A 21649-nucleotide genomic window follows, 5' to 3' on the forward strand; every position below is an offset into this window, starting at 1 on the left:
CTTCACAACTGTGGTAAATTACAGGTTCCCTTACTGTGTTAGATAACATGTTTCACAATTGTGGTAAATTACATGTTCCCTTACTGTGGTAGATAACATGTTTCACAATTGTGGTAAATTACAGGTTCCCTTACTGTGCTAGATAACATGTTTCACAATTGTGGTAAATTACATGTTCCCTTACCGTGGTAGATAACATGTTTCACAATTGTGGTAAATTACAGGTTCCCTTACTGTGCTAGATAACATGTTTCACAATTGTGGTAAATTACATGTTCCCTTACTGTGGTAGATAACATGTTTCACAATTGTGGTAACTTACAGGTTCCCTTACTGTGCTAGATAACATGCTTCACAACTGTGGTAAATTACAGGTTCCCTTACTGTGTTAGATAACATGTTTCACAATTGTGGTAAATTACATGTTCCCTTACTGTGCTAGATAACATGTTTCACAATTGTGGTAAATTACAGGTTCCCTTACTGTGGTAGATAACATGTTTCACAATTGAGGTAAATTGCATGCTTCCTTACTGTGGTAAATAACATGTTTCACAATTGTGGTAAATTACATGTTCCCTTACTGTGGTAGATAACATGTTTCACAATTGAGGTAAATTACATGTTCCCTTACTGTGGTAGATAACATGTTTCACAATTGTGGTAAATTACATGTTCCCTTACTGTGGTAGATAACATGTTTCACAATTGTGGTAAATTACATGTTCCCTTACTGTGCTAGATAACATGTTTCACAATTGTGGTAAATTACATGTTCCCTTACTGTGGTAGATAACATGTTTCACAATTGTGGTAAATTACAGGTTCCCTTACTGTGGTAGATAACATGTTTCACAATTGTGGTAAATTACATGTTCCCTTACTGTGCTAGATAACATGTTTCACAGTTGTGGTAAATTACATGTTCCCTTACTGTGGTAGATAACATGTTTCACAATTGTGGTAAATTACAGGTTCCCTTACTGTGGTAGATAACATGTTTCACAATTGTGGTAAATTACATGTTCCCTTACTGTGGTAAATAACATGTTTCACAATTGTGGTAAATTACATGTTTCATAATAAAGTTTATATCTATCTTCATTAGGAAGGATAGAAGGAATGCCATGGATGGAGCGTGATTTCATCTGATGACATTGGGATAAAAAAAAACAAGACAATATTATCATTTCAATAATTTATTTCCTTTCTGTCTCCCCATCATCATTCATATCATTCATACAAATAGTGCAATTGACATATATGGTAAATGTATTTACGATGTAATGAATGCCATCAATGACTTTAAACATTAGTAACAGTACAACTACTGATAATAATAGGCCTACAAGTATTGATTTTTATAAACACTGCTTTTCGCGGATGTACTTTTAAAGACAGGCTGTTTTTAAGTGTCAGCTGAAACGGTCCTAGTTGCGCAAAAACTAAACTTCTTGAAAAGTGTGTATCTTATTTTCAGTAAAAACATCAAAATATTAAGAGAGTTATTTACTTACAGAGATTGAAATCCAGATTACAAGAGGTAAGTTACATACCCCAATATTTGCCAGTCTGGTCAGCTCAGAAGGTTATGTCTTATTGCATATTTCATAGTGACACTATCACTTCACGTCAATATTTAAAATGAATAATTCAGGTTTAGTAAGACACACTATTAGATACCAACTATAATCACCAGTCTTATCCCCAGGTTACGTCGGTATCAAAAACTGTATAGTAATGTAAATCATAAATGAAGTTCCGTTTAAAATATAAACTATGACATTTCAATGTTGATCATTTTAAAGAATGTCTGGGATATGAAAATTTGTGATTAAATTTATGTCTAATATGAAAGGTTTTAATGCAAAATTCAGCTGAATTACAGCTAATATTTTTCAAAATTATATTCATTCACGCTTATTTTATGTTGTCAACATTCTGACTCCCTGCTACCTGTAACTTGGTATTGACATAAAATGGAAACTCATAACTTTTCTGATTAGCTAACTTCTGATGTCAACATTAAATTTGATATCAACATGTAAAATTTTTGTTTTATCAAGCATGTGAATAAGACAATGTAATGGTGATTTACCACTAAATACCAGAAACGGTTCAGTAGCCACACAGTCATGATGCTAGTTTCTTAAATCTTTCATAGGAGTTTACACTAAATAAATAGCTGAATATTAAAAACTTCGATTTAGACAAAATTCATATCTGTTGATATAATACCAGTTTGTAACATTTATTAATAAAAATAACCAAGCTGGCACATCACGAGAACACTGACATTTGTCTACGACGTCTCGTGATAGAAATAGTCGAAATTTAAATAAACCTGTTACCAAGCGACCAATCAACCAAGTTTCAATTTACCCTTTCTACCTTTTGTTGTAGTGAAGAACTTCATCTGAATACCAAGTAAGATTTATAAAATACTGCCCTCATGAAAAGATCACTCCAGAACAGGACCCTTTATATGTTAGCACTGATCGACCGTTGTCTAAGACAAGTCTGGTGACATTATTATTATTGTATTAGATAGAACTCTGGTTGTATTTGTTGTATACACTGAAGTATCTTCGAGAAGTATTGTACAGTAATGCTTCATTCTTCAATGTATACTGTGAAATCCTATTTCCGTGGGACTCTAATTCTGCAGGGTTCAAAACAAATACAACTTAAACAAAACCTTGCGTTAACTTTTAACAGATGACATCATTTAGTCGAAAATTAAGTATTTTATAGTAAAACGACGTGGTCACTTGATTTTAGCACTAAAAAATATCTCTTTAACAAAAAAATTCATGAAAACTTTCAACAGGTGACATCATTTAGTCGAAAATGAAGAATTTTACAGTTTAACGAAAAGTTCACAGAAAATGTACCTTTTTTTCTATAAAAATTATTTCAAGTTGTATCAAAACTAGTTCAGTAACAATTATTTTGCAATGTTCAGTTCAATATCTACAGATATAACCGACAGAAAGACTACAAAGGTGATGGTGTCGTTTTGTACCATAATATCTGGAGTGTCTTTGGTTACTTAGTCACAATCCAAAAGCTACGTATCTTGTGTAGTAAAATCAGAAAACTGTACCCAGAGAGAAAAGTGGAACATAAGGATACGACACCAATTCTACCCCTTGGTCAGAAGATATATAACACAGGGACAAATGATACACATGAATTCCTCCATATAAAACTACCATTGTTCAGAACTTGAGGTTTCCAATAGATGGAAGGTCTGGCATCTTCATATCTTTGATTTTCTGTGGGATGTTCATGTCTTTGACAGCGGAAACTGCACGCGCTGGAGCAGCCGATATCCCAGCCTGAAATAACAAGAAATAGAATCAAGTGATGTAGATTTGTATGTACTATGAAATATATAGCTGGACGGATGACCCAGGACAGCAGAAGCTTACTTGCCTTTTAGATCATTGTTTACAAACACAGATACAACATATTTGAGACTTGCACAAGTCAACAATATATAGCAACTAGATATAAAGACAGGAAAAATTAAGGTACATGTGATTATAAACCATAATCCTTACCCAAAACCAATAATAAAACGTTTCATGCATATCATCAGTGATGTCACCATAGTCAGTTAAGTCCGGTTACTGGAGATCTACTGATAACAGTTTACTGTAGACCTATAAACACTGCATAGCAAATGGGATCAACTTGGAATTTCTTATTTATTTATGCTATAATCATGAAAAATCTTAAATTAAAATGAAGCTCTTGCAATTCTCTTTCCGGTCATATTTTCTGTATTTTAATGCTGTAAATAGAACATAAGTAATTGGCTAACGTAGTTTTTCACATTACTTAGCTCAAGCCTCTCAGACCTCCAGGGGGCTTGGTTTAATCTATTTTTGGAACAGTGTGACATCACTGTGAAAGGTCTTTATAATTTATTCCAAGTTATGCCAAGAAAATTCCCAGTCAAATATATTCCTTTAGTAAGTCATTGGAAGGTTCTACATATATGTATATAAGCCTTTGTGAAACTTTTACTGGCCACATATGATAGCCTTTGGTCAGTCAGAAGTTGTTAATGATTTTACCAAATTTAACCCCAGTGACCTTAAATATCATTATGGGTCAAGCTATTTTTTCACACACTTTGTGGGCACCATTAAGGGAACCTTTTGGACAAATATTATGATCCTAAGCCTTTAGCTTAATCAGAAGTTGTTCAAAGGTTTAACATATTTGACTGTTGTGACCTTGGATACAGGTCAAGGTAATTTCTGTTCTCAAATATTACTGGGCATCATTGAGAACCTATTACCATCTTAGATGTATTGGATAATCAGAAAATGTCATTTAAAGGTTTAACCCATTTGACCCCTTTGACCTTGACTGTGGGTCTAGATCATTTCTTTTTGCAAACTTTCTTGGACTTCATAAAAGGAACATACTGGTCAAATATAATGATGCTTTGCTTTTCGATATTTCGACATAGTATGTTTGTTTCCTGATCTCTGAATATTTAGACATTAATCAGAAACATAAACATCTGTATCTAAATCAGCTGACTTTATAACTATAAACTTGACACAGCACATAAATAAAAGATTTGCACTAAACAATTATACATTCTACGATGAATTTTTGGGAAAAGTTTGTGAAACATACATACATATATATTTATATATATATCCATGCACAACTTTTTACATCAACTGACAAACAAACCAATATACAGGGAGGTACACTGTTGAACATGGTGACATTTAACAGAGATTAATGTTGCTATGGTTACATAACTACCTAATCCAAGCCCCCACATGCTACAGATCATAAAAAATATCATGAAACAGATTTTCTTTTGCAGCAAGCGACATACAGAAAATGTGCTGACATTCAAAAGCAACTAATTTAGCATAAAAATTTCTATTAAAGATTTAAAGCAGTGCCAGGATATCTCTAGCAAGCGGTATCTAGAGTCAAAGATGGTCGCGGAGTGGTCATTGGCGACATGGTAATGCACTCTACTTTCAATAAGACATCTGGGGTTTGATCCCCCGAATGGATGTGAAAGGGTAGGTGGTCACCTGCCAGAAAATATATAAAACATAAAACCTAACTTTATATCTATTTTTATCTTGTCTGTGTATATAACAAACAAAGGAAGCTCTTGTAATCACCAAGAGGTTCCCATCAGCTGGTACAGTTTTAAACTTGTCTAGCAGATCTGAATCAGCTGGTCAAAAAAACTGTTGCAAATGATGAATTTGAAGCAAGGAGAGATATCAATACGACGAAACAATTTTTTCTTATATTTATGGGAACCAAAATAACTTAAATGGAATGAAAGCAAAGTGCTTGGTGATTTAGAAGCCCAAAAGAGATTTAATTTACTTAGTTAACATTTATAACAAAAGCTTTAGTTCATTCAACGTTAATTTTTGTATAATTTCTCTCAAGATTTTTCAGTTTTATCAAAAATATTGTGTTGGTGATTTTAGTAGGTGCCCAAAAAGAGATTAATCTATCAATTGTATAGAGTGCTTGGGGTACAAAAAGGTTTACTTAAATAATATTTCAGTTTTAAAGAATCTAAAATTCCAAAATACCAGAAATTTGCTGACTTCTACAGACAGAATATCCCTTTAAGTATTTTTATGAATTCAACCAATCACTGAAAACTCCACAAGTCATGATGTTGGGAATTCCATTGACATTGACTCAAATCCTGACAACAACCAACATCACTTTTCTTATTTTTTTCTTCTTTTATTTTCACATCACTTTCTAAAAAGTGTCTTATTGCAACCCCAAACAACCCCCACCCACATCCCGTTTCCATACACCATCCTCCACTTCCTCAAAAGAAAAACAAAACAAAAGCAACTCCCACCCTTTCAACCATGCCCCTCCCACTCTAAACAAAAACCTCTCCCATCCCCCAACAACATACCCAACATTGTATGTATATCAATCAACCCCAAACAACCCCCACCCCTCCCCCAACCCCTCAAAATACACAATACTGTATGTATATAAATCAACCCCAAACAACCCCACCCCTCCCCCACCCCCCAACCCTCCCCCTACCCCTCAAAATACACAATACTGTATGTATATAAATCAACCCCAAACAACACCCACCCCTCCCCCACCGCCCCACTCCTCCCCCTACCCCTCAAAATACACAATACTGTATGTATATAAATCAACCCCAAACAACACCCACCCCTCCCCCACCCCCCAACCCTCCCCCTACCCCTCAAAATACACAATACTGTATGTATATAAATCAACCCCAAACAATCCCCACCCCTCCCCCACCGCCCCACTCCTCCCCCTACCCCTCAAAATACACAATACTGTATGTATATAAATCAACCCCAAACAATCCCCACCCCTCCCCCACCGCCCCACTCCTCCCCCTACCCCTCAAAATACACAATACTGTATGTATATAAATCAACCCCAAACAATCCCCACCCCTCCCCCTACCCCTCAAAATACGCAATATTGTATGTATATCAATCAACCCCAAACAATCCCCACCCCTCCCCCACCGCCCCACTCCTCCCCCACCCCCAAAAAATACACAATACTGTATGTATATCAATACTTATGGCACAATAACAAACATGTTCAATTACCTCATTATCACTTAACAATCACAATTATCATCCATTCATTATTGATCTACATATATCACAAGAGCCATTGTACATGATGACAAGTCCAGCATGCCATTTTAGTAACTTTACAAACTATTGATATGCAAATCAGTGTTAGTTGTCTCCCCTCCCACACATTCACTGTATATACATATTCAGGGCAAGCTAGACAGATATTACTTACGGGGATTTGTAAAATTTTCTACAGGAAACAAAAATATATCATACATTTAATAATTCATATATATACATAGAATACATTGTCACTAACTCCTACTAATTTGTCTACCTCATGTTGACCTCACATCATGATCTGCTTAATTCATTATAATACAGAAATCATCCAATATTTTTTTGTTCTTTTTTATCATTTTTCTCCATATTTCAAAACCACAATTTGGACCAAATTTATTTAGACTAAAAGTTGACACATAGCACAGAATATTAACTAAATACAATCCTATGTGAAAACGGTCATCAACAGAAAAGATCTTTACCCTGTCGACCTTAAAAGCAACCTTGATTTTGATTGGCTACAACAAGATGACTAAGAGTTTGGTGACACGTAAACTGTAGACAAAATATTTATCTTCTAAACAGCACTGTGTAAAATCACAAGTTTAACACTATAAAACACCGATGAAGCCCAAAGTTCGGGCGAAACCGGTCGACAAATAAATAAATAAGAAGAATCAGCTATCCTGAGCGTGTTGTGATTGCTATTTATTTCTTCGCTGGTCCCTTTACTCCAATCCCCGGCATACCGTTAGGTATCCAAGCAACGGATACAAGGAACTTTATAAACTTTTCTTAAAAAGCACAGCGTTGACTCTATCTTAATAACTATAGAAATATTTGTTTTGTTATGCTCTAAGTTTATTGCCCCTCTGAACAAACAACCAGTGTCATTTTGACTCAAAGGCAGGATCTCTTGTTGGTGGTGGCTACTTCACTGAACATCATACAGGAGGCCATCCAGAGACATAAGGGCAAAATGGTTTTCTTAAGACACAACCAGATCAACACAGACTATTCCTTATCTCAGCTTGATGAGAAACTCAAACAGGACAAAAGCATCAAACCATGCACCACCGATCTCCACCTGAGGTTTAACCGGGCCAACACTCTCACTATATAGACTGGCATACTTATTATTATACTGGGACTCCGCTTACTGAAAATCTTTCATTTTTGGGGTTGTTTTATTTTCACTTGTGATTATTCTTGATCCATGAATTTAAAAGTTCACAAAAAAATTTTTTTAAATGCAAATTGATATAAATTTTAGTGGATTATGTGAGTTCAATCCTGTTAAACCACTGAAGTTGAACACAACGAAAATATATTATTTTACAGTACATCTAGAACCCAGAAATTTATCATGATAAAAGTTTAAACATAATTTGGAAAAGTTTCATGTATAACTGAATATACCTACATACCTACAAATAATTAATGGTTATAGAATACAGATCAATTCCTTACCAGAATTCAGATATGGAGGCACAAATTTGTCGTAAGTCATTATTTAACTAAATACATCAATTTTTCATCATGCTGTAATCTAACCACCTGATCTAAATTAAGTCTTGACTCAGGAAAAGTAAAATTACAAGTATATATGGGAAAAAGTCTTGCCTCAATACAAACTTATCATTATCATTTCAGTCTTAACAGCGCATCAACACATAAAAGGTGATTAGGGCCATCAACCGGTGAAACACACAGCAATCCAAAAAGGAAATAACATTAAACAAACCAAAAGTTAAAAGACTAATGCTAAAAATCTTAAATGGTTACATTATCACAAAAGATTAAAGTTGTAAGTCATAGTCTATAATATAGACCAACATCTTTCAGATAACCTAGAACTTTATTAATCTCAACAGTTTCAAAAAGGGTCTTGCGATAAAAAATTTCTCAAATACACAGAACTCAATGCAAACAGAAAAATACTGCTGATATAAAGGCCTACCTCAGATTTTTCAAGTTTATTTTGTTCTTCAATCCGCGTAATGATTTCTGTCATATTTGTCTCCAGAACCATCCCTCCCATCACCAGTTCAGCCAGGATGTAGTGAACCTGATAACAGGAAACCATCAATTATTGGAAATGAACAAATCCAACTTTCTTGCTTGAAATGGACAGATAAATCAACAAGGGCCGTAATTATGCTCTCCAAATGAGACAAAATTTGAAAGCAAAAAGGCAATAATTTCAACACAATGCAAAAGAGAGTTATGGTTCTTGTAAATTGAGCTTCTTCTTGGTAAGACCTATCTACCTATGAAGTTTTATGTTGATACCTCTTAAAGATTTTATGTTATGCTCCGGACAAAATTATGAGGGACAGATGGATGGACAGACAGTGTGGTGACCTATATACTCTCCCTTTTTGGGAGCCTCATAACAAATATCCCTGAAGACAGCACTTACCTTGTCGACATGGAAGATTAAGTCTAATTCACAAACATTCTCAAAACATTTGTCAAGGGTCTCCACAAATACCTGTAAACCATAAATACATATGTATGACAATGAAATGTTACACAAATCTAGATTTCCAAGTACAAATCAAATCTTCATTAAAGTATAGTTGGTGTAAGGACAGCTTTTTGTAACATTCACTCATAAACCACAGTCACAGAAACCTGTCAAAATCATCATCTGAAGTAATTTGATTGAGGGGAGAAAAAAAATTTGTAAATAAAAAAAAGTTTATATTGAAAATAATTTCTAATACAGCTCTTGAGACAGAAAAAGCAAAACGTTTTGATATTAACACAAAATATTTTACCTGAAGATAGATGTTAATCATAGAAGAAACCTCTTTTTATTGTGAAAATGTATATAACTTTGAACTTTCATAACCCTTAAAACTTCTTTTTTTAACTCCCAACAAAGAACTTTGACTCCTAAATCTTGAAAGGCATGTCTACCATTGGAGTGAAAAGTGATCTGACTTTTGATATTCAAGTATCAGATGAAAGCTTTGACTGTCATAATCCTTTTTTCACAGACCTGTATATTAATTACCATGGTTACCTACCTGTATCAGGTCTAGAATACCAAGCTCACTCTCTGATGAATCGACACAGAACACAAAATACAGAGTAGCATAATGACGATAGATCAGCTTGTAGTCAGAACCTCCAATTAACCTAAAATTAAAGAATTACACATAAAGGGGCACAACTCATTGACAAAAAAAAAAAAAAAAACAGGCAATTTTCAAAGAAGCACTGTTAAAGTGAAGATCTCTCTCCTTTATAAACTAAATAAAATCATTTCTTAAAATTATTTTTTGGCCTACCTTATTAACCTTATTTTTCCAACAGGTTACAGGAAACACAAGGATTTTTTGCCTGGCCTTTTATGCCATTCCAACAGAGCATACTAATCTTCAGTTATAAAGTAATGATTTTTTCCCAAGATTGAGTCAACAGATCAGATCAACATAGGTAAGACTATGTAATCTCAACCATAAGGGTAAGACTTTTACGATGTCCCACATTGTGTAAGCCTCATTTTCAATGTTGATTAAAAACCTTTCCCCTCTGAGTAGTAATTCTTCTGTGTTTCTGTCAACTTTAAGAATTTTCCTCTACTATGATTCTTCCACACATATATATCAACTGTAAATATCTTTGAGACCATGAAAAACAAATACCAACAATCTGATGCAGATCCTTCAAATCTATTCTAATACTTACGTGCCCCCTTCTAAGAAGTTGCAGACATTTTCATCCCGTTTTGAGACCAAGTGAAAAGTCTCCCTAATTATCTGCTGTTCCACATCTTCTGCCTGACAACAACAAAATAACAATATCATTAACAAATAGCAGTTCTTATATCATAACCTGTTAGAAAATTCATGTGTGATGTTTTGATGACTATACTGTCACCTTCAACAGACAAATCAGTATTATGGAAATTATTTGCGCTTAGGTATACAAGACAGTAACTTTGGATTTCCACAACAGTCTTGGATCAAACAGAGCATAATCATCATATTTATGGAGCATGGAAATTCCCAAGAAACAGAACCTTGCATACACAAAGAAGATTATCACGCTAGAGAGCCGAGTTTGATTCTCAAGAAAAACAGAAGAGTAAAGTAATAGGATCAGGTTATATAGTGTTAAATATGGTCTCTGTCAATCGGCTGACAGGGTGGTGTGACTTGTATACAGTCGAGACCCGATAAACCGAGCTCCGTTGGTCCGGAAATCTCGCAGTCCGGACGAGAATCAACGGGAACGGATTTCTGTAACGTTATTTTGAGCTACTAATCCGGAAAACCGGATTCGCAATCCGGGCACAATTTCCGGGAACCAACCCAGAAATATGGTCTTTTTTGAGTCGATAATTCGGACGCAGAAAATACAAAAGAAAATTGTTTTTTTCAGAAAAAATAGACCGCTATCTTACCTGACTGAGGGCATTGTCTGTCACACATGATTGTATATCGATTGCACCAAGCTGACCTCTGTCTAATGTCACCATGAAATGTTTGCACTGTTAATTAGTCGTCCTATTATAAACTGTTTTCCAAGGTGAATGAAATTAATAAAAGTGTTGTTTTGAAATTGGCGTTGTTTATCCTTTCGCCATAATGTCGATCTCTTCAAAAGGAACAAACACTATTTTGGGAATGCAAATCAGTGTTTTTGTTCAGCTCTAATGCGCACAGTGCTGCGACAGAGAGGTTCCCACAGGTAAATCACACAGTGACAAGTGTTATCGACTGGCACACGTTGTTATTATACGCGACCACTCGGCTTGGACAATGATCAGTGGTATAAAACCCATTAGGTAACCTAGGTGTAAATACTAGGATGATTGGATTAACGGTGTTCAGTGATTACGTGAATTCTGTTCAATTGTCTGCTTGTCAAAATATAACTGTGTATAAATTCTGCCCGGGACCATTCGGAAGATCATATCGCTTTCAGCCACTCATAATACAGTAACTCAATGATTTATCTGTTTTGTTATAAGATTTATTTTTACGTCTGAAATCAGATCGTTTTTTCTTTTTATTATTTATTTACTTTTATTTATTTTTGGTAATCGATATCTATTTGTCATTTACAGTGTTTTATTATGGCTTCCCCCGCACCCAAACGCCGTCGTGTAGAAATCCCTGTTAGTGTTAAGAAAACTACCTGCCAACTCTTTATTAATTAACATAATTTATTATCCTATGTTTAATAATATGTACAAAATACATGATATTTCACAAACATGCATCTCACAAACAACACACATGATGTGAATATGTACCATGTGCAGGCATACGTACTTAGTCCGGCATACGTGATCAACACCTCTGGATGGTAATGACAAGTTTGACGGTCATCAAAGTCATGTTCCAGCAATCCGGAAGATTCACAATCCGCACAAATACTGCTGGGGACCAATGTGTCCGGATTATCGAGATTCGACTGTATAGTGATAAATACGCTCTCTGTCCCTCAGCTGGCGGGTTGGTGGCTTGTATATAGTGTTAAATACGGTCTCTGTTACTCAGCTGATGGGGTGGTGTGACTTGTATATAGTGTTAAACACCATCTCTGTCACTCAGCTGACAGGGTGACTTGTATATAGTGTTAAACACCATCTCTGTCACTCGGTTGACGGGGTGGTGTGTCTTGTATATAGTGTTCAAACACCATCTCTGTCACTCAGGTGACGGGGTAGTGTGACTTGTATATAGTGTTAAACACCATCTCTGTCACTCGGCTGACGGGGTGGTGTGACTTGTATATAGTGTTAAACACCATCTCTGTCACTCGGCTGACGGGGTGGTGTGACTTGTATATAGTGTTAAACACCATCTCTGTCAATCGGCTGACGGGTCGGTGTGGCTTGTATATAGTGATAAATATGGTCTCTATCACTCGGCTGACGGGGTGGTGTGACTTGTATATAGTGTTAAACACCATCTCTGTCACTCGGCTGACGGGGTGGTGTGTCTTGTATATAGTGTTAAACACCATCTCTGTCACTCAGCTGATGGGGTGGTGTGACTTGTATATAGTATTAAACACCATCTCTGTCACTCGGCTGACAGGGTAGTGTGACTTGTATATAGTGTATATAGGGTGGTGTGTGTATATATATCTCTGTCACTCGGCTGACGGGTCGGGGTTGACTTGTATATAGTGATAAATATGGTCTCTATCACTCGGCTGACGGGGTGGTGTGACTTGTATATAGTGTTAAACACCATCTCTGTCACTCAGCTGACGGGGTGGTGTGACTTGTATATAGTGTTAAACACCATCTCTGTCAATCGGCTGACGGGGTGGTGTGTCTTGTATATAGTGTTAAACACCATCTCTGTCACTCAGCTGATGGGGTGGTGTGACTTGTATATAGTGTTAAACACCATCTCTGTCACTCGGCTGACGGGGTAGTGTGACTTGTATATAGTGTTAAACACCATCTCTGTCACTCAGCTGATGGGGTGGTGTGACTTGTATATAGTATTAAACACCATCTCTGTCACTCGGCTGACAGGGTAGTGTGACTTGTATATAGTGTTAAATACCATCTCTGTCACTCGGCTGACAGGGTGGTGTGACTTGTATATAGTGTTAAACACCATCTCTGTCACTCAGCTGACGGGGTGGTGTGACTTGTATATAGTGTTAAACACCATCTCTGTCAATCGGCTGACGGGGTGGTGTGTCTTGTATATAGTGTTAAACACCATCTCTGTCACTCAGCTGATGGGGTGGTGTGACTTGTATATAGTGTTAAACACCATCTCTGTCACTCGGCTGACGGGGTAGTGTGACTTGTATATAGTGTTAAACACCATCTCTGTCACTCGGCTGACGGGGTGGTGTGACTTGTATATAGTGTTAAACACCATCTCTGTCACTCGGCTGACGGGTCGGTGTGGCTTGTATATAGTGATAAATATGGTCTCTATCACTCGGCTGACGGGGTGGTGTGACTTGTATATAGTGTTAAACACCATCTCTGTCACTCAGCTGACGGGGTGGTGTGACTTGTATATAGTGTTAAACACCATCTCTGTCACTCAGCTGACGGGGTGGTGTGACTTGTATATAGTGTTAAACACCATCTCTGTCACTCAGCTGACGGGGTGGTGTGACTTGTATATAGTGTTAAACACCATCTCTGTCAATCGGCTGACGGGGCGGTGTGACTTGTATATAGTGTTAAACACCATCTCTGTCACTCAGCTGACGGTGTGGTGTGACTTGTATATAGTGTTAAACACCATCTCTGTCACTCAGCTGATGGGGTGGTGTGACTTGTATATAGTGTTAAACACCATCTCTGTCACTCGGCTGACAGAGGATGCTACTTTGGCTACGTTGGTAGAGCCAGTCGATTATCACGCCAGCGACTTGACTTTGATTCCTGGTCTGGGGGCTCGACAGGAATTTGTATTTTCCCTGTTCTTTTACACCAGTACCTAATAACTTTTCCCATCATGTCCTTTTTCTGACAAGACTTGAGGCATACCATCATACCCAAAAAGCGTGAATTGGAAGACGGTATGTCACTGAAACAAGGAATGAGTAAACGGTTAGGGAAGGAGGGCGTTACTGGTTAAGACAAATGTCGATGACATACTTACATAAAACTGATAAAACTTGGATAATCTTGGCTTGCCGTGATTGTTGAATACTAAAATGGCTTTTATCATGCTGTTCCTAAATTCTCGATCCTCCTAGAAACATCACATTTGCTCCCAATTTCGGCAAGAGGTGTTTACGTTTCTACTCCGGATGGCGACTTTCTACTTCCGGTTTTGGGACTACTAAATGACGACGTCGATGCGTGATGGACAGTCAGAAGCCACGTTATCATGGATAGCAGTTTTTTTTTTCATATCTTCTGAGTAAAGCAAATAACCGAATTTCCCTCAAAAAAGATAAACTGTGATACTGAAATTCGTATATTAAAAAAGTAGATAAATAAAATAAATTGTAACATTTTTAACGATATCGAAGGTTATCTCCCTTCGACTACTGTTCATATCGACTTTGTGTGTAATGTCGATCCTCCACGGCATGTTCAATGATGTCAAGTTAGGAACTGAATTATTATAATAACAAAGGTAAAAGGTATACCTTTTTATAGCTGAAACTGACCAATTGAAATAAATAAATTTGTTTCAATCCGAGACCAAATGCTCCGATGTAAACTTCGTAGAAGATTTTTTGTATGCTTTAAAGTCTTTTATAACAAAGGAACTAAGATTCTTGTATTGTGTCTGATGATACAGAAAATACAACAATGGCGCGAGGTTTGATACTTTATTCTTATTTGAGAACATGACATAACTTAATTGGATTGCCCAGTGTTTATACGGCGTGTGTCGTCAATGAAGCAAAAGACGCTTACTGTTCCGGAACACATTGTCTTATTTTCCTTGTGCTTTTTCACGAGCCTTCGAGGAAATCTTTCCTTTGCTTATATTTTGCCCTATTTTTTCTTTGAGTTTGGACTACGATTTTGTTGACATATTGGTATTTTCTTTATATAACCATAGAAACTAGAAACAGTCTATGTATCTTTGCAAGATTGCACTCAAGATAAAACTTCACTTTCTAGGTACAAAGACTTGCCCATGTCCCCAAAACTAATACTCCAATTAAGAAAAGAATATGTGCGGAATGTTTTGCATGACCTTGTTAGGACAATAACCCCTTTAAATCTCATGTCATGGTGAAGTACATTTAATGACAATAAAATATAATATATAATAACATAGATATTACGTGTGACCAAAGAGTGTGATGTATCATCATTTATACATGATGTTTATGTCTAAGATCAAAACTTCCTGATTAAATATAACGACAGCGTAGTGTCACGTGGGCCTTTGCAAATCCGAGATATGATACTGTACACAATACATGGTGAGTAAACTGCGATTGTCTCCCTTAGAAATAATATCCTTTATCAATATTCTTTTGTTAAACAAACACTTAGTTAACATATTTAAGTGTTTTCACTATATGTCTTTGCTACTTCTTTAAAATAAATTGTAATTCTGTGAAATAATTTATGAAAACAACGAAAATCCAAGATAGCGGACTTAACAACACCCTAAACCTACGGTCCCTCAGGATCATGTATTTATCTTGGGAGTGAGTGTGACGTCATCACTCACCGAGTTATTCCCCTTGTCACTAATTTACTCCCCTGTTCTGCTTGCCGTGTCTCAGGTTCGCCCTCCTCTGTGATTTGACTGACGGGTTGGTTTTGACGACGCCATTAAATTTTAGAGTGTAATTAGTAATTAGGGCACTTAATTACTGTGACCTACTTTTCAACAATGGCACATTTTTTGGTCATTTTTTCTAATGAAGGTTTTAAAATATATCATCAAATGACATTTAAGAGAAAAAAACTAAAAAAAAATATTTCAGTTTGATAATTATTGCAATAATTATGAATTTGATCCCCCACTCGTCTCCCCTATAACAACTGAACAGCCTTGAGCTGGCCTTAGATTAATGCCATGTCATTACCGTCTGACCTCAAGTTTTTAATAGACAAAAAGTAAAAAGTATTCGTAATGGCCACCAGAAGGCCCAAACTGGCACTCCTCCTCTATTCAGATTTGTATACAAAACATATGAATATATGGCACATATAACACGTTATACATAATCATGAATAAGTTGTTTGCTACATCTTTAACGTATCAGCTAGTGATATTTATAAAGAAAGACAAAAGTACATATATCCTAGGATTTCCTAAAAAAAAATCGTTGAAACGCTTATTTCCATTGGGGTCCTTAAAATGGATTTACAAATGTATTTCCATCAATAATATACATAATAACTATCATGTTTTCTTGCATTTTGTTTTGAAAGTGACGTTTCACTTGGATTTTGAACTTAAGCTTGTTTAGTATACTTTTAATATAATCTGGAAGAGAATTCCATTCTTTTGCGCCTGTAAAGTAGAATGTTGTAGATTCTTTACCTTGTACTGATGGGAGACTGAAATTATATGCTGAGGATCGAGTATTTTGTAGACATGGATTCTTGTGAAAGGAATTGTGCATATAGTTTGGAGTCTTTTCATGGAAAACATTAAACATATGAATCAATGTCTAACATGTTTGTACGCAAAAAATCACTGCATTTTATACTCTGCCTATTTTGAATGTTGAAAAAAAAATCTTATTACTTTGTTTTGTGCTACCTGTAATTTATATTTTAGTTTTTTTGACAAACTTTCATACCAACCAGCAGTGGCATAGTCGAAATGACAAAGAATCAATATAATGGGGTTATCTAATGAACAAAAATATCATCCACGGACACACCGAGAAACTATGTACTGCTACCTATAGCACAAGGAATTAAGATATTTCCTAATGAGATCGTTACCATAGTCCTAACCCTTTCTAAAGCTTTGTTGGCATTCTTAATACCTCCAATAACAGAAATGATAACTATTTTGTGACTCGAGATCGTCCGAGGAATGATGAATGTTGAATTCATTAAGAAATATCGGGAAATACGAATACCCACTATAATGATAATTGTTTTATATATACAAAAATATCAAGAGATCACCTGATCACAAATAGTAGATAATTATATTATTCTACCCTGCAACTGGCCGGTACCTCACATGTATCTTTGCTGTACTCGGCAATGACGGAAAACAGATGCGTTTTATCACGTGCGGTAATTCGACAGAATTACTCTCTGAATTTATTTAAATATTTCGTTTAGAAATAAAATTAAAAAAAAAAAAAAAAAAAAACAGTTGCTGAACAAAAACGATTTTACATGTTGTAATGAACATGGCGATCTATGAAAATTCATAAAATCGCTGTTATGTCCGATGAGGTTTGGATCTATATTTCCATGCGGAGAAATTACGTCATCTGGTAAAATTCAGCGTAACGTCAACATCAGGTGAATATAGATTGAACAACTGTTTCCGTTTCATTAGTCTGAATTTCAATCAGTGTTGCAGGATAAACAGAAACGTGGTCAGTGTCTTAAAATATAAGCAGTATTTTGACTCGGAACAGAAAGACAAAAGTGACTCGCCAGAGGCCAAAAAATAAAGCTTATAATTTAAGACGTTCACCACGTGTTCTCCATAACAGAGATGATAAAAAACCCGTGATATATATTTTTTTGTGTATGCACACCCAAGGTTGCTTTCACTCACGCAAACATACGCAAACATATGTACGAACACATTTCATTAGATTACCATATATGGTTCAATGCACTGTTGATTGTAATTGTAGTATATGATAAGTTAGTATAGAAATAACATATAAAACAAAAAGCTGCATCATGGTTTGTCTTTGGTTTGGTCTCGCGCATTACATCACTTAAATTATCGTCGGCATCTTTGTAAAGATGGAGACAATGTCAGGATCCCCGATAGCTCAGTTGATCAGAGCGATAATCTTTATAAACATAGAAGATCCGAGGTGTCAGGTCCGACGCTCCTAACCCGTTGCGGTTTGTAATTCTCAGTAAGCTGAGCAAACGTTGAATAGTATCAGTAAGCTGATAAACGGACTGGTATGTGCGCTTGTAGTTGTGTCATTGCAGTGGATGCCATGCGACGAATGTTTATGGTTTCTAGTGAGGAGAGAAAATTGAAGACGGTAGGACAGTCATGGTGACTTCGATGTAGCAATCCACAATTAGAAGCAGAACACCCAACAACGCAGGGAATGTCTTTTTCAAAACCGCATGACGCATTTAAAATGAAAAAAAAAAAAAAAACACACAACAGGGAACACGAAAAAGGTTCCTCCATCATCAAACGTTTAACATCGACTGCGCATGTAAAAGAACTAAAACCTTTTCTGCCAGTAAGTTCCCAAATCAAATTTATCCCGGATGTAAACTATTATCATCGCTAATTGATATGTGAGCTGATGATTTTCCCGATTTTGCTCTTCTAAACTATTTCGCATTCGTCAATATATTTCCGGGAATCTTTCATTGTTATGAAGATAATATATTCGTGGTTATTAATTTCCCGCGGTTTCTGTTACGCGAGCGAATATTTGTTGTTTTACAGTAAACATCGATATTGCATCATGTATCACAATATTACAGGTTGAAATGTAATTTGACGAGCTCGCCCTTCCGGGAGCCAATCCAAAGTGCCCCGGATGAGTCGAAGGCCAAGGCCACTGGACGTTTGATATCGATGGTAGATGGGATGGAGACTTTCATGAGGTTTCTGCACGCCGCCCACACAAAGATACAATTACTGTTCTGATCCACAACGAAGATATTGGACTCGGAGTCGACACAACTCATAGCTGGCCGAAAATCCTGCAAATTTCCGGATTTCTCTGGCTTGTAAGATTTCTTCTTCCGATCGGTGTCCTCATTGATACCAACCAATTTTCCCGCGTGGAAATCGGAAACTAATATCTCTCCACCTGCCGTCACGGAAACATACCAAGGGCAGATAAACAGGTTTTTTCCCAACATATTCTGTTTGATTTTGCGAGGTTTTTTCCCTCTTCTTGGTGATAAGGCGATGATGCTACTGTCCTCGGCGTCACACACGTATATGACGTCACCATCTGATGACGTTGTGATGCCGTGAGGTTTTCGTAATTTGCTGACCAGTGTCCGGAGGTACGTCCCATCTAATTTGTATTCCTTCACGTTTCCTTCTCCAGACTTTTCACCTATGGAAAGAAAAAACTCAGTTTTTGTTTGTTTGCTTGCTTTTTTAATGCTTTGAAAAAGGTAATGTTCAAATTGTAAAAAAAATACCCAGTGAATACCAAATTTCAATTAAATGAACAAAATCTATACGTGAGCACCTTAACAGGTCACACAAAGACCGATATTTTCTACGAATGTTAAAACTGACATTTGACAGCACGTGAGACTTTAAGAAGTGCGAGTGCTGACCTATGTCCAAGTGAGTACTTACCTGTGTCAGTAAGGTAAACGATATCCTTGAGTTCATCATCGGTAACACTGACAGCTGCGTCCCACGGATTTGCCAGTTGGTCCGATATTTCATTCTTGAGGTCGCCAAACTTGTCGAACACCAAACACTTTTTACTATAGTTACTGACCACGATCATGTCATCTTTCCTTGTTACGGCCAATCCAGAAATTCTTACCTTAGCACTGAAGGACATCTGACCACTAGTTATTTTTGGACCTGATATCATTGACTTAACTCCGGTCTCGTCAAGTAAATCGGAGTCGCTCATCACCCGCTTCAATCGCTGCTGCTTCGTCTCCGAGGACATTTTCAAATACTGCGATCCATTCACGCTCAGTGATACTGAAGACGCATGTGGCCTTGGTGGTGGAGGAAGAGGTCTATTTAACTGCGGGGGTTTCGGGGTGGATCTCTTTGGTGAATTAAGAGGCGAAGAGTTGTCGTTAATGTCTGTTTCTCGCCACAGAAATTCTTTGGGATTTGTGTACTCATTATCACTTTCTGCCCGCTGTTTTACGGATGTTTCCTCTGATGGCGTCACTTCCCATTTCGGATCTCTTGGTGGAGGAATTATCGGTTCATCATCATCAGGACTTTTTGACTTAAGAGGGTTTAATCTGTTCTGGTGGCGGTGAAGTCTTGGTGGTATTGGGGGCGCATTTTGTCGTAAGGACTGTATCGCAAATGATTCAATTTTTCCAAGGTCTTCCGAATGAAGGATTCTTTCAAAAATGTCGGATGGTATAAATTTGCGATTGCATTGACAAGACGCCGGAAGCGTCGGCGTGGATTGTACACTGTTTTCATCAATCTGTTTCTGTATGGTTTGCTTAGCAACGGACAATTGAGTCACGTCTCCAAACGTTTCAAGTGACTTGATGTAGTCCAGGAACGTGAAGATGCTTGTCAGGCGTAACTCTGTCGCATCTTCTATCGACTTGAGTTCTTTCTGTCTCGCTATGACGTCCGTTTCTACAATACGGAGCATTTTGCTTTCTTTCTCGCGTACCGTCTTTACCAGTTTGTCGGCTGTCGTTCTGACCTCGTCTTTCATCGCGTCGGTTGAAATTTGAATGGATGTCGAGAGAGATTTAAGGTCCGTAATCGTTTCTCTTAGACGCTTTACCTCGGGATCTGAGCTCTTTTTTAACAACCGGATAATGTTTCGGGTTTCCTCTGCTGCGTGGATTATGTTCTGTACCCTATGTTGAAAATGGTTTGTGATTTTACATTCGGAACATATCGGCACGTTGCAAGATATACACAAGTGTTCCATTATCTGGCCGTTGTGTTCGTCACATGTTCGACTGGTCTTCTTTCCAGCGATTACAGATATTATCGGAACGTCTTGTGTTTCATCAAGTCTTAAAAGATTATGAGAATCCATTCGGAACATTTCATGGATGTCCCTACAAGACTCACACATCTGTACGTCACATTCTACACACATAAAGCCAGCATCCTTATTGATATTTTTACAAACCATGCAATCTTTCTTCGTAATTGGACTTTTTTTCTCAATCATCATTACCACATCTTGCATGAAAGTGCTTGTTGGTAAATTTGAAACATCTCCTTTTGGCGGGAAAAACAAACACCGACAAAGAGGACACGGCGAGTTATCCTCCGGTGTTTGCATAAAGTAACTTTGCAAACATGGACAACAGAAAGTATGATGGCAGCTGAGAATTTTTGGTTGTTTGAAACGTTCCTGACATATCGGACATGTTGTGAGCTCTTCTAGCTTGTCCTGTAGCTCCCTGTATTGGTCAGTTGTTGAGACGACCCCTCCAGCAGCCATGACAGTTCCGCACTTATGTCTAAAATGAAGGCAGTTTAGGATTTTAGATATTTGCTAACTATAACAATATATTTAAGGGGTATTTGAGGGGCATTACGGGATTTAAAGGGCATTGGGGGATTTGAGGGGGCATTACGCGATTTAAGGGCATTGGGGGATTTAAGGAGGCATTAGGGGAGAATATTACACTGTGATTTCGGATTACATCGGTGTGTTTGTTGTGT

General features: G+C 36.9%; 2 protein-coding genes across 3 annotated transcripts; both read right to left on the reverse strand.

Moving 5' to 3' along the window:
* Positions 1–1183: 1183 nt before the first annotated feature.
* LOC132562012 (AP-3 complex subunit sigma-1-like) lies at positions 1184–14440 on the reverse strand. 2 transcript variants are annotated; one of them, XM_060226738.1, is made up of 7 exons: positions 14282–14440; positions 10374–10465; positions 9710–9821; positions 9097–9168; positions 8635–8742; positions 6844–6861; positions 1184–3341 (listed from the first exon to the last, which is right to left on the reverse strand). In XM_060226738.1, exons 1-7 carry the CDS (start codon positions 14348–14350, stop codon positions 3222–3224), a joined length of 591 nt encoding a protein of 196 aa, XP_060082721.1. In that variant the 5' UTR covers positions 14351–14440; the 3' UTR covers positions 1184–3221. The 2 variants fall into 2 exon arrangements, with proteins under 2 accessions (XP_060082721.1, XP_060082727.1); XM_060226744.1 differs by lacking the exon at positions 6844–6861.
* A 4319-nt stretch (positions 14441–18759) lies between these two features.
* LOC132562241 (tripartite motif-containing protein 2-like) lies at positions 18760–21425 on the reverse strand. Its single transcript, XM_060226980.1, has 2 exons — positions 19604–21425; positions 18760–19352 (listed from the first exon to the last, which is right to left on the reverse strand). The coding sequence occupies exons 1-2, from the start codon at positions 21423–21425 to the stop codon at positions 18760–18762; spliced, it is 2415 nt and encodes an 804-aa protein (XP_060082963.1).
* Positions 21426–21649: the final 224 nt, after the last annotated feature.

This window comes from Ylistrum balloti, unplaced genomic scaffold (assembly GCF_031769215.1).
Source record: "Ylistrum balloti isolate Yb309-2 unplaced genomic scaffold, AGI_CSIRO_Ybal_v1 Utg369670, whole genome shotgun sequence".
Classification (NCBI taxonomy): Eukaryota; Metazoa; Mollusca; class Bivalvia; order Pectinida; family Pectinidae; genus Ylistrum; species Ylistrum balloti.